At 35.2% G+C, this 14,832-nt stretch overlaps 1 protein-coding gene across 4 annotated transcripts in view; it reads right to left on the reverse strand.

Moving 5' to 3' along the window:
• Positions 1-14,832, reverse strand: part of VPS13C (vacuolar protein sorting 13 homolog C) — a 194,540-nt gene that overhangs the window by 171,351 nt on the left and 8,357 nt on the right. For all 4 annotated transcript variants that reach the window (XR_006818611.1, XR_006818610.1, XM_046007341.1 and 1 more), the window contains exons 2-5: positions 8,169-8,212; positions 5,063-5,105; positions 1,612-1,707; positions 102-203 (exon numbers count right to left, since the gene is read on the reverse strand). Coding sequence is in view for 2 of the 4 variants with exons in the window: in XM_046007341.1 (XP_045863297.1) it covers positions 102-203; positions 1,612-1,707; positions 5,063-5,105; positions 8,169-8,212 (285 nt within the window). In the remaining 2 variants the exon portion in view is untranslated. The remainder of the gene's footprint in view (positions 1-101; positions 204-1,611; positions 1,708-5,062; positions 5,106-8,168; positions 8,213-14,832) is intronic.

Genomic DNA, 14,832 nt, shown 5'->3' on the forward strand with positions numbered 1-14,832 from the left:
ATATCTGAAACCTAAATATATGTAAGCTTATCTAAAACAAACATATTGTATCGCTCCTCAGTCTTTTGGCTAAGATCTTGTGTGAAACAAACATATTGTACCTTTCTCCGCTGCTTTTTGAAGGGCTTCTTCAATTCGGGATAGCTCTTTCTGTTTAATATCTTGCAAGGATTTTTCTTCTTTTTCAGCATCATATTTAATACCTAAAAATATATAGTAAGTTCACATATTAATAATATAATTATTAAATAAAGAGGAAAAGTTCAAACTCATTATGATTGTGTGTATTTGTAAGTCTTGTAAGCCATTTTTTTGTAATTCAAAAGAGCTGCATTCTTTAAATTAGTTTTACAAAAAGCTTAAACATAAATAAATGATTCCTATTTATTTACAAAGCTTTAATCAAAACAGAAACAAGGGAACGAAAGGAATTAAAGGGAGAGAGGAAGAAAGGAAAAAGGGTAAGGGGGGAAAGAATGAGTAGGAAGGTAAAAGGGAGAAAAAGAAGAAAGGCAGAAAATGTAACATAATTTTGTCTGAGGAGTAAAATTTTGGGTAACTACAAAAAACATGTAATATCCAGTAATAGCTGGTTATCAATACAGATTAATAAAAAGACTTTCAGAATATAGCTTAAGACTATATTCTGAATCAGAAAATATATCTACTTTTTAATCCAGAAATCTCATTTCTGATAATGTATCCTAAGGAAATAACACAAAAGAACAAAAAAGATACCTATAAGAATGAGGTGTTTATAATGTTCAATGCAAGAGCCCAAAACAGTAGGTACCACACAATAAAATATCATACAGCCTTTCAAAATTATCCCATTACATACCAAAAATATGTACATTAAGTATAAAAACAGATTCATGTTGTATATATAATGTGATAAATGCTACATCAAATCAAATATGTATATTGTAAAGAATGGAAAGCAAAATATAAAAATGAAAATTGTGTTTGCTTTATGGTTGGAAAAACAAGTAACTTTTCCCTAAAATATCCAAACTTTTCTTAACATTACATTGTTCTTATAACTGAACAAACAGTTGAACAAACTATATTACCTAAATAAACACTATTGCTTTATATACATTCATTAAAAAGTAAAATACTTTCATTTATGATGGAAAAAAATTATCTATTTCACACACATTTTGAATGAGCATTCTCTCAAAATGAGAACAAAATAGAGAAAAAAAAAGTCCATTTTTTAAATCTGTAGATTAACCCATCAGTACTTTTTAAAAACTTATTTAATTTCCTTCTCCAAAAGTAAATTTTTCATCTCGAACTTAAAATGAAAGCTTAGTTGCAAAATAATTATTCACAGAGAAGAGAATAAATTTAACAAACGGTTGGAATTATTCCTTCCAACAAAAACATAAAAATATTTTCTGTACAATTCTGGCAATATGTATGCATATATATATGCAAAATGTATATATGTAAAATACAAAATATATGTAAAATATATATGTGTATGTATGCAGTTAATTTATTTAAAGTACCTTCTATTTTATTAAACATAATAAAACACTTAACCAGGTAACCATTTAATTTCACTATGCTGTTGCTGAATGGTTATAACCTAAAATAACATACTTGCTCCAGGGACAACAAGCAGATAGAGTCCCTCTAGGGTCGCAATAACTGCTTCTCCATAAAGGTTCTTCCAAGGAATCTTCAAAGTTAATTTATCTAAAGAAACATAAGTTGAACCTTAAATTCTTTTTTGGGCTACTCCAGAAGATACACATTTCCCACTTTCCATTTAGAGAAAAAGTATAACAAAACCCATCACACACATAGTATGTATATCACTCAGAAAAAAATGAAAAAACTCCAACACTGAAGTTTGCAAAGATCTCTTCCACATTAATTACTATTTGAACTATTCATACTGTGCTTTACACTTTTCAAACTTTCTGGTATCATCTCATTTGATATTCCCAACATACAAGAAGAATGAGGCAGCTATTATTTCAATTTTGAAAACAGAAAACTCACTCTCAGGGAAGTTAAATAAATTACATAAATCTACCTAAATCATCAGTGTGGACGCCAGAGTGACCCAACTACTCATACCACCACAATCACTGGCACCTTTAAATAAAAGTGTCTGAAGTTCAAAGAACAGTCTAATAGCATAATAAGCAGAAGAAGCAATAAAATAACACACGTAAGGGGGCATACTTTGATTCACCTGCATGGCTTGTGTTGGTAAACAGTTTTAGCTAGGAATCTATTCCCAGGGTTCAAATTATTTCTCCATTTAAATATTATTTCTGGGGGCACCTGGGTGGCTCAGTGGGTTAAAGCCTCTGCCTTTCGCTCGGGTCATGATCCCAGAGTCCTGGGATCGAGCCCCGCATCGGGCTCTCTGCTCGGCAGGGAGCCTGCTTCCCCCCCACCCTCTCTGCCTGCCTCTCTCCCTACTTGTGATCTCTGTCTGTCAAATAAATAAATAAAATCTTTAAAAAAAAAAAAAATAAAATAAAATAAATAATAATAAATATTATTTCTGGGCGGGGGGGGGCACCTGGGTCATTAAGCGTCTGCCTTCAGCTGGGGTCATGATCCCAGGGTTCTGGGCTCAAGCCCGACATCATCATCAAGATTCTCCCTCTCCAACTCCCTCTGCTGTGTTCCCTCTCTTGTGTCTCTCTCTGTCAAATAAATAAATAAAATCTTTTAAAAAAAATTTATTTTTCCTTCTGTCTATAAACCTGTTGAGTTTCCTAAACCGTTCCCATGTCGGTGGAGTCTAGACGTAATGCCAGTGTACTTCTGGGCCATTTCTAAGTCTAATGACTTTAGAGTAAGAACCACCTATATTTATAACAGATACTGTTACATATGTAGCTAAGTCATAAATTCCAAAAAAGTTGATTTGAGGGACGCCTGGGTGGCTCAGTCAGTTGGGCATATGATTCTTATTTCCGCTCAGGTTATGATCTCAGGGTCCTGAGATGAAGCTCTGCGATGGGCAAGGTGCTGGGCATGGAGTCTGCTCAAGATTCTCTCTCCCCACCTTCTTTCACCCCTTCCCCTGCTCACATGCACATTCTCTGTCTCCAACATAATAAAATCTTTAAAAAAAAAAAAGTTGATTGATTCCCTTTATGGTGAGCATGAGACTGAAAAAGTCAGAAATGCCCCTTTACCTATAATAGCACACCAAAAAAGGGATGTCTGTTCCCTATACCTTTTTTCCCCTCCATTTAGCCTCACTCATTATCCTCCCATTCTTCATTATCCTGAATTCCACTGGAATTGAGTTACTTATATCACTGCCTTCCATTTACAGAATAGGAAATATTTTAATCTTTAAGTAAAAGGATAACCAAGGGGCAGCCACAAATGTGTCTAGCTCTTAGAAAACCAGAACATTCTTGAGCTTACTTAACCACACTGACTTTACAGGTTAGGTGTAATATTTTAACCTAAGAAAAATTTAATGACTAATAGAAATGCTCCATAAACCAAAAAAGGGATAAATATTTTTAAAAATATGCTTTTATCCTTATATGTAAAGGGTCAGTGAGTAACCCTGAAGGGAGTCATTAAATTTTTATGCTTTAAAAGACAAAAGAACAAATTCTAAAACTTTAGCAAACCTCTTCTAAAAGGTAAACCTAGTCCTAATAACATAATGAATAATGTAAAAGTTCTTTAGTCACATATAACTCACCCAGTACCCCAGAAATGCAATTTTAATACTATGTCCTAAAATTGGATCTAACTTCTTTGAAGACAAACATATATTTATCCTTGCCTCTCCCACAGCTACCTACGTAGTCTCACACATAACACTATGTGCATAAATATCTCTAAGGAAAAAGGATAAATGAATGGCATTAACTTTACTCTAGGATTTCAATTAAGCATGCAGGACCACAGTACTTCTAGATTTCACCACAGCTAAATATCACCACTTCACCCAGCACACGGCTCTGTATAACAGACAAGTGAAAAAGATAATGCCTGCCCTAGGGATGCTTTCAATCTAAGGGAGTGTCACCTGTTTCAAGAGACAGAAACATAAAAATATTACTTTACATTAAAAGGAATAGGTATAAAGTGATACAAAGTAAACTCAAACAGAAGTATTCAAGTAGTTGCTGAGATGCTAGAACAGTGAAAGACAAAGCCTCGTCTGAATGCAAAACAAATGAAGAAGGAAAGCCATGTGGTAAAGTAGCAGGATAATGGAAGTAGAAGGAATGATGGTGGCATAAGTGAAAATTCTAAAGTAACAGCAAGTTATCTAGGGCTGTAAATTACATTTTTAAAAAGTAAAAATCAGGTAATATGGAACAGTTGAGAGGACTTCAAGGGTTAGTGTTCTATTAAAAAATTTCTTCAACAGAGAGGAAAGCTAGCTATGGATGATCTTAGTGTAAGAGTTTAGCTGCAAAGACTTTCTACTTACCAAGACATATCCGCTATACCACGTTGCTGCATAGTTTATCAAGTGAAATGATTGAACAAAACATGGCTACACTTAAATTTTATTTACTAGTGCTTGGCAAATTATATTACTTCCACTTTTAAAGAAAAAGCATATAGGGACGCCTGAGTGGCTCAGTTGGTTAAGTGGCTGCCTTCAGCTCAGGTCATGATCCCAGCATCCTGGGATCGAGTCCCACATTGGGCTCCTTGCTCAGCAGGGAGCCTCTGCCTGCCACTCTGTCTGCCTGTGCTCACTCTCTGTCTCTCTCTGACAAATAAATAAAATCTTTAAAAAAAAAAAAAAAGCATACAGAACTTAGCTATCAATTTTGAAAATCAAGATATATTTTGTGTAGTAGAACCAAAACCTAAAAAGTATCATTGCAGTTTAAAAGTCCTTCCATTTGGAGAGTAATTTTCTACCCTTTTGGCAGAAATTCTGAAGTATTTATGTATTACATATAACATATATTAGGCCCAGAGCTCCAAAAACTCTAAACAACGTAAGTCAAAACCTCTCACATTTTTGTTTTAGATCAAATAACACCAGAAAACTAAAAAACTAAAAGGATTAAGAATAACTCAAGTGAAGAGTACTTACCAATTTGGCCAGCTTTGACTTTAAAAGGAACATCCAACTCACTCTTCAAAAGAAAGAAAAAAATTTAAAAGACATCTTAAATTATTAAGTTACCCCCAAATCACCTTTATATCATCATTTAAATACACAATCAATCAATCAATCAATACACAATCATCTCAAAGGAAAAACATGAAATAAATTTTCTGTATCTGAGTAACTCAGGACATCCTGAAATAAAAAAAGAATTTCTACTGACTCAAATTGGACTTTGAGGAAAGAACCATAAGAGAAACAAAACTATAAATAGGAACAATAGGAAAAGAGTTTGTAGCTAAAGAAAGTAATTGGATAAACTGAATACTTGTTTTAATAAACCAAACCAAGATGGACGGAAATGCCATGAACCTAAAATAATGATGGACACCATTTATCTAAAACACTAAAAGAAAGAGTCCTTTCACAAAAATAAGATGAAAACAATAACTGAACAATTATTTTCACTCAAATAAAATATATGGTAAATAAGCAAAAGAATCTTAAAGGAAAGGGAGATTCTCCACTTACTATTTACCAAATTAGCATTTACTTTAGATTAAGTTATTGACAGGTACCAATAATTAATAAAAATAAACTTTCACTTATCCAGATTCCAAACCACCAGAAAGTACAAATAACTTTTTTATTCACAGAGTACTAAGGAATACCAATATTCACAATGATCACTTGAGTCTTTAGAATTATTAAAAATTAAACCAATCAGAATTACTAAAAATTAAACCAATCTAACCAATTTGTTACCTTAGTACATACTATCAACCTGGTGACTGAAATATAGCACTTTAGGTAACAATTAACTAAAATAATCAATTTACCCAGTCATCTGATTACACAAGCATTCAAGGTGAATGAACAGGAATTAAACATAATACTGATTTTTTTGTAGACCAAAAAACAAAATTCCTCTCTGGTGGTTAAGAGAGCAGCTCTACACCCAAGGTGGCAGTGGCAAGTTGGGGAGGTGGGGAATGCATTCAAAGGCATTTATATTATACTTTATGTTATGCAGAATACAAACTCTGAACTATACACTTCTAAAAGTTTGGGCTCATGTGTGCTTCGATCCTCATGAAATAATTTTTCACAAAAAATAAATGTAAAGGGGCACCTGGGTGGCTCAGTGAGTTAAAGCCTCTGCCTTTGGCTCAGGTCATGATCCCACGGTCCTGGGATGGAGCCTCGTATCAGGCTCTCTGCTCAACAGGGAGCCTGTTTCAAAGAGCCTGGTTATCCCTCTCTCTCTCTCTGCCTACTTGTGATCTCTGTTAAATAAATAAATAAAATCTTTAAAAATAAATAATTAATTAATGTAAAGAACCCATAGTCAAAGTAAAACCTCACCAATCCAATTTAATTGGGGAAAGGAGGCTAGTTTGAATTAATGGAGAATATTAATTACAAAATAATTTACTATATTTAACTATAACCCAAATTCAAACTACACTAACACAGAGTTCAATTTGTCTCTTAAATATCCTCTTACATATCCTCTCACCACAATTCTGTACTTTTTTAAGATTTTATTTATTCATTTGACAAAGAGAGCCACAGTGAGAGAGGGAACACAAGCAGGAGGAGTGGGAGAGGGAGAAGCAGGCCTCCCACCATGCAGGGAACCCAAGGCGGGGCTCGATCCCAAGACCTGGGGATCATGACCTGAGCTGAAGGCTGATAGTTAAAGAATGAGCCACCCAGTTGCCCTCACCACAATTCTATTTATACTTCTTTCCTTCTAAAATATTTTCCTAAAAAGGGAAAAAATAACTTTTACTCCAATCTCCAGCAAAAGAGTCTTACGTTCTAAATTTTGGGGTAAAATTTAAAAAGTTGTAGCATCTTATATAAATAAAGGAAGGGAAAAAAATTTAAATATTTTGAGTGCCCACTACTTTTAATCTTAGTCAAGCCACAAAAGCAAAGACATACTATATTACTTTGTACTATTAACTCCAATTTAAAGATGATTAAACTAATGCTCACAGAAACTTAGAAACTTGCCAAAAGTCACATAGCTGGTAAAAGGGCAGAACTGAAACCCAGGTCTGCCACACTCCAAGGTCCATTCCCTTTCCAGCATGCCTGCCAAGTTGTTTCCAGTAGAACAAAATAAATTGCTATTCCACGTGACAAAGTTATATTCGTAAGATCTTTAATATCCAAAACTGGCTTCCCTGAGACCAGTCATTTGAGCACTTTGGGTATAAGACTCTCCTTAATTACACAGTTCATCATGTAGAAATCCAAGCAGAAGTCAACACTAGGATTATAAAACATACTGTAGTTGTGAGAAATCTGACCTATTAATTAAAGAATAAACTCACTTTGAGGCATCTGGGTGGCTCAGTGGGTTAACTTTCTGACTCCTGATTTTTAGCTCAGGTCATGGTCTCAGGGTTTTGAGACTAAGCCCTGCATCAGGCTCCATGCTCAGCACAGAGTCTGCTTGGGATTCACTTTCTCCCTCTCCCTCTGCTCCTCCCACACCTCACGTCTGTGTGCTCTCACTCTTTTTTTCTCTCTCTCTAAAACAAATAAATAAAATCTTAAAAAAAAATAAACTCATTTTTAAGACTTTTTAAAATCAAATCAAGTCTGATAGGCTAAAGCCTAATAGACCGGGAGGGGGAATAGGGGATAGAGCACTAGAATCCAAAAAATCTATTTGACCTGTTAATATTACCATAATATTATAAGGCTGGACTGTCAATGTATTTCCAAAAATGCAATTATTCATTTGAAAAATTGTTAAAGTCAAGTTCTTATTTACCAAATATGTAAAGATAATCCTGGAGAAAATTACTTAAAGACAAATGTCTACTACAAATCTATTCAGTCAAATTAAGTCAAGGAAAAACATTTCACTTTCTAAGACACAGCATTTTGATCAACAGGAAAAAATATATAAATTTTTAATCTCGGATTTTCCTAAAGCAAACAGTTCAAAAAGTAATCCTTCTCTGAGTGACTCAATCACTTTATCTGGTACCTGGTACCTGATACCAAGTAACCAAGATTTTCTGAAAGTTTACCAAATTAACTGAGTGATCAACATAGCTTGAAAACTTACCAGAGCATTTTCTTTTATCTGTAGGTTATCTAAAGCCACATTACCTTTAAAAAACAAAAACAAAAAAAAAAAAGGAAGGAAAAATATGAAGTTAAAATATCAATTAGTATAGCCTGTCATAATGCAGTATGAAACACTATGACACTATGCTAAGAGCTAAGAAGACAATAGGTAAGCAAAGCAAACTTCAAGAACTTAAGCAGCCACTAACACAAAGTGTTGCTATATATGCAAACAGTAGTATATATATGTAGGTTAGCCCAGGACAAAAGAAATTACAAAATACTTAAACTGGCTAACATTCAAGTAGACAATGAGAAAGAATTTGGAGACTCTCAGACTAAAGAACTCCAGAACCAAAGAAAATATCTATCATTTTGAATGACTAAGCTAAAGACCTCAAAACAAAACAAAAAAAAAAAAAAAAAAAAGAAGAAGAAGAAGAAAAAAAGGACATAAAAAGATGACTATTAGAACAGATCAATCATACTGTAACCCAGGATACTCTCCTTAATTATGCTATCAATGAACATTTTCTACAGGAATATAATGTTGGTCTTTTGAAACTCCAAACATGCCATCTTCCCAATGATTATTGTTTATGGTTCTAAAGTTACTTTTTTTTTTTAAAAAGTAAACTCTACACCCCAATGTGGGGCTCGAACTCATGACCCCAAGATCAAGAATCACTACTCTACCAAATGAGCGAGCCAGGTGCCCCCATTGTTCTAATGTTAACTCATCCAATTCTTCTTAAATCTAAAGCCATTATGGTACTATTATATGACTCCAGTTTTAAACGCTGTACTTATATTTGTTAATATAGTATACTTAAATATTCTTACTTATGGGGCGCCTGGGTGGCTCAGTGGGTTAAAGCCTCTGCCTTCGGCTCAGGTCATGATCCCAGGGTCCTGGGATTGAGTCCCACATCCGGCTCTCTGCTCAGCAGGAAGCCTGCTTCCTCCCCTCTCTCTCTCTGCCTACCTCTCTGTCTACTTGTGATCTGTCTGTCAAATAAATAAATAAAACTTTAAAAAAAAAATTCTTACTTACATAAAAATCTAACTAAAAGAAAAAAGTTTCCATTTCACTTAAATTCTCTAAAGGTTAATAAAACTATTCCTTTCAATATTAAATGTAAGCATGAGTTATTCAGTTATATATTTTCTTAATCATTCATGACACATTTATATTTTTAAAAGTACTATACTTTTGGGCACCTGGGTGGCTCAGTTGGTTAATGACTACCTTTGGCTCAGGTCATGATTCTGAAGTCCTGGAATGGAGTCCTGCAACAGGCTCCCTGCTTGGTAGGGAGTATGCTTCTCCTTCTGACCCTCTCCCCTCTCATGTACTCTCTCTCACTCTCTCTCTCTCTCAAATATATAAATAAATAAAAATCTTTTTTAAAAAATACTATGCTTTCTATGCTATCCATAAGTATTTTTCGAACAAGTAACTTTTCCCTCACAGTACTTTGGAGTGAACTAAAAAGAATATTTAATTCTTTTATGCTATTGTTAGAGATGTACTTTTCCCAGATCTCAGATTTTTTTCAAACGAAAAGCACTTCCTATGAGTTAGGTGCTGAAAAGAGAAAGATGATAAGAACAACATCCCTGCTATTATGGAGCTCACAGCCTAGCAAAGGAGACCAAATTTCTAAAAATTTTGGAAATATTCTAGTGGCATTCCAGGAGAAGAGTGCAGAGATGCAAAGAAAGAGAAACCTAAATGCCTAAGGAGATCAAGAACTTCCCACCAAAGTCTTGGCTAGAAGGCCAAAGAAATATTTACCAGGTGGATAAGAAAAGAGGGCAAACACACATGCATGAGTAAGATACATTTTAGAAACCACATGTGGTTTGGTGTAGATAGAGGGTGTGAGAAAAAAAAACAGGAGATAAAGTCAGAGAGGTTGGCAGGAGCCAGACTAATAAAGAATTTTTAGGATGAAAAGTTCAGATTGGTCACAACACAGAGATGAAATATGTATAAGAGGGATGACAAAATCAGAGCTATATTTTAGAACCATTACTCTGCTCCTCTAAGAAATAACCATGGATCTGTCCAAACAATTTAGCTACAAAGATATTGCAGTACTGGTTATAAGGGCAGAAACAATGGATGAATAGGAAGGAGGGAGAGTGAACCTAAAGAACTGAATGTCCAAGAAGAAGGCATAAATCATAATACATCTATAATATAGAGCAAAAAATTAGACAGATATGGGAGAATATTAAGTTTTTAAAAGGGGGGCAAGCCCAGATTGATCCAATCTGATATAATTTAAAGAGTATATATGCACACATACAAAGAAACAACTGTAAGACTAGACATCTTATGATCAGAGTGGTTATTTCCATATAATAAAGTTCATTTGCTATCTAAAATAAACTGCTGAAAGCTGCAAAAAACGAGAGAAGCCTCACAATAGGGAAGAAATACATTATAATAGGAAGAAATGGAAATAATATAGGCAGTCAAGCAGCTTCTACAATACACTAAAGAAAAGGGGGGTCTGGGTGGCTCAGTCTGTTAAGCATTTGACTCTTGATTTTTGCTTTTATCATGATCGCAGGGTCCTGAGATCAAGCCTGTGTTGCCCCCCGTCACCCTGTTGCCAAGAGTCTGCTTAAGATTCTCTCCCCCTCGAACCCTCTTACACTGCTGGTGGGAATGCAAGTTGGTGCAGCCACTTTGGAAAACAGTGTGGAGTTTCCTTAAGAAATTAAAAACAGAGCTACCCTATGATCCTGCAATTGCACTACTGGGTATTTACCCCAAAGATACAGATGTAGTGAAAAGAAGGGCCATCTGTACCCCAATGTTTATAGCAGCAACGGCCACGGTCGCCAAACTGTGGAAAGAACCAAGATGCCTTTCAACGGACAAATGGATAAGGAAGATGTGGTCCATATACACTATGGAGTATTACGCCTACATCAGAAAGAATGAATACCCAACTTTTCTATCAACATGGACGGGACTGGAAGAGATTTTGCTGAGTGAAATAAGTCAAGCAGAGAGAGTCAATTATCATATGGTTTCACTTATTTGCGGAGCATAACAAATAACATGGAGGACATGGGGAGATGGAGAGGAGAGGGAGTTGAGGGAAATTGGAAGGGGAGGTGAACCATGAGAGCTCTCCCTCTGCCCTTCTCCCTGCTTACATATGCTCTATCTCGAGTGAGAGAAAGAAAGAAAGAAAGAAAGAGAAAGAAAGAAAAAGAAAAATATACTAAATAGAAATTAAAACCTGAAATAGTGACTTCAGGGTCAAAGAGGCAAAGTCAGAGTAAGAAGTTATTTTATAGGTAGAATTGACAAGATGGTATCACAGACCAAATGCAGGGGTAATAAAGCAGTTGTAGAAAACAGAACTGGAACTGGGGGGAAAAAAGATCCTTAAAAAAAGATCCTTAAGAAGTATTATGTGGGGCGCCTGGGTGGCTCAGTGGGTTGGGCCGCTGCCTTCGGCTCAGGTCATGATCTCAGGGTCCTGGGATCGAGTCCCGCATCGGGCTCTCTGCTCAGCAGGGAGCCTGCTTCCCTCTCTCTCTCTCTCTGCCTGCCTCTCTACTTGTGATCTCTCTCTGTAAAATAAATAAATAAAATATTTAAAAAAAAAAAAAAAAAAGAAGTATTATGTGTATGACCAGTGCTGTTACTTTGATCCTATTCTCTCTGCTCATATCGTCCTCTCTAGACAAGGGAATTTCGATTAAACTTGGTATTCATGGGGGTAAAAAAAAAAAAAAGAAGTATTATGTGTAAAAATTACATTAAAAAAGAAAAATATTCCTGGATTTAATTCCTTCAGATGATGAATTATAAATAATTACAACTAGGAACTCTATTCAAGCCAAAAGAAGTAAGCTGCACAGATGTTAGTACATATTGGAAGCAATCCAAACTAGTTTAACAAGATCTAAGACCCATACAGAGACTTGTGAACTTGCTCATGAATTTGGATTCATCAACCCAGTGATCCCCATTCATGGGTCAAGAGTCACCAAGAGTGCTCATGAAAAATCTGCATTAGATATGAAGTAATTTTTAAAATAATTTTTAAGATACTAACATAATGTGTGTAAAAATATGAATGTGCTTATAAAAAGTGGGCTGTTTCTAGCACAGTGGCACTTCGATTCTTCAATGAATAGATGGTATTTAAAAGTGAAACACTGAAAACTACCAATGGCTAACAGAGTTAAACAAGTATCTTAGAAAGTCAGACAAGGAGATTATTGTTAACAGGATTAAGGATTTTTTAATTAATTATTTTCAGTCTTTTTTAGTTTTTATAATAATTAAATATGATTTTTATTTTAAATCATATAAATTATAATAAAAATGGAAAACAAAACACAGGTAAATTCTAACATCAATAGGACCTCAATATATTTTATATACATTCCTCCTATATCTAATAGTCAACTTACTTAGAGAAGCATTTAAAAAAAATCTTATTTCTGCTTAGAGTCCAGCAAACAAATGCATATTCCCTCTCTGAAAAATGTGAATGTTATCTAACAAACAGTAAATATAACAACGAAATAAGAATGACACATTCTATAAGTTATTTGCACTGAAGGAGGAGCCACTAGCCTCAGTACAAAGAAAAGGGGAGGAATAGTAGCAAATTGCAGATTAACACCAGGGTAAAAGTGCATTCATTCAACCAGCAGCTGAGAGCTTTATCTAGGTTAGGCACTGTGCTAATGTGTATTCTTCCACTAAACTGCATGCTTTTCTGCAGATATATATGCAAGAGGTGAACTGCCTATCCTCCGAATGTCAGAAATTCTGTTTATGTAAAAAATAACTTATAAGACTAAGATTAAAGCAGACCCCCTCCTAAATATCAACCATTTTATATTTAACTGGATACTAAGGAAAAGTTAATATTTAATTTCCTGTTTCTACTTCAAGATAGCATAATAATTCCATATATAAACAAATAACTTTATTGCTATAGCCAGATTACAGGGCTAAGAACAGAGGCCATACAAAGTTCCTGAAAATCTGGAGGAAGGGTAAATATTCCTGTCAAAACTTTAAAAAACAAGGGCACCTGAGTGGCTCAGTGGGTTGAGCCTCTACCTTCAGCTCAGGTCATGATCTCAGGGTCCGGGGATTGAGCCAGTCATCGGGCTCTCTGCTCAGCAGGGAGCCTGCTTCCCCCTCTCTCTGCCTGCTGCTCTGCCTGCTTGTTATCTCTCTCTCTGTCAAATAAATAAATAAAATCTTTAAGAAAAAAAAACTTTAAAAAACAAACAAGAAAAAGAATGAATTGGAGATGGATAAACTTAACACTGACAGCAAGAAGGGCACAAAAGCCAGTCCCACAATCAGGTGTCTCTAATCCCATGGAGAAGTTCCATGGAGACAATGGTGATACACAAGGAAGGAATTTCTATGAAGTGATTCCCTTTTATGATGGACTGACAGGCCTAAAGAGTGAGAGTAAGCAGTAAGTACAGTCTGTGTTTCAGAAGAGGTTTCTCATTCTCACATTATGATTCTCAGTAATAAACTAAAATTATTTTGATGAGCATACATAGCTAGGGAGTCACACATAGAATTTCAAAGTTAATCTTAAAGATTTATTTATTTATTTATTTATTCTTGCTAGAGAAAGAGAGAGCACTTGCACAAGCAGAGGGAGGGGCAGAGGGAGAAGCAGACTCCCCACTGAGCAGGGAGCCAGATGCAGGACTCCAACCCAGGACCACGGGATCATGAACTGAGTTGATGGCAGACGCCCAACCAACCGAGCCACCCAAGCACCCCAAAGTTAATCATAAAGGGTATTTTCAGAAGTACCTTAAAGGGTAAATTCTGGATCAAAATTTATCTAATAATCTTTACTAATTAACCAGAAGATGAAAATGATAGTAAATCCATCAAATTAGCAAATGACACCAAGGTAAGCAGAGTTGGAGTCACCTCAAAAAAATACAATAGAAAAAGAAATGCTGCTAAATTAAAGAAAACAACCAACTTAGTACATTTAGGAATACAAATGAAATGGTACGGGCATAATATGAAACAAGCCTAAATTCAAGAATGGCTTCTAAAGCACATAATAGCCTACAAAATAAATGAAGAAAGACAGTACTGATGTTAAATACTTCCAGGCCGAAATAATCTGTCTGAACTTTCACAGAAGTTTAGCTATATCTTTCTTATGGTACTTAACTACATAAATTCCCAACTTGATTATAAATTCCTTACTGATTCTCCTCATAGTAAAACCTCAATAAACACTGACATAATTGATTTAGAATGCATATTATACTAGAGTAGGACAACTACAATAAGAACATAAAATTGATGGGGGCCCCTGGGTGGCTCAGTTGTTAAGTGTCTGCCTTTGGCTCAGGTCATGATCCCAGGGTCCTGGGATCGAGCCCCATATCAGGCTTCTGCTCAGCAAGAAATCTCCTCCCTCTCCCACTCCCCCTGCTTGTGTGTTCCCTCTCTCGCTGTCAAATAAATAAAATCTTAAAAAAAAAAAAAAAAAATAAAATTGTTATATTTTAGAAAACAATCTTTGAGCTATAACCTTTCTTGATCTTCCATTGAAGGAGACAGGACACAGGCTACAAGCAAAAGAAACTGAGGCACAAGAAGGCTAAATGACTGGCCTAAG

Source organism: Meles meles, chromosome 6, assembly GCF_922984935.1.
Source record: "Meles meles chromosome 6, mMelMel3.1 paternal haplotype, whole genome shotgun sequence".
In the NCBI taxonomy this organism is placed as follows: Eukaryota; Metazoa; Chordata; class Mammalia; order Carnivora; family Mustelidae; genus Meles; species Meles meles.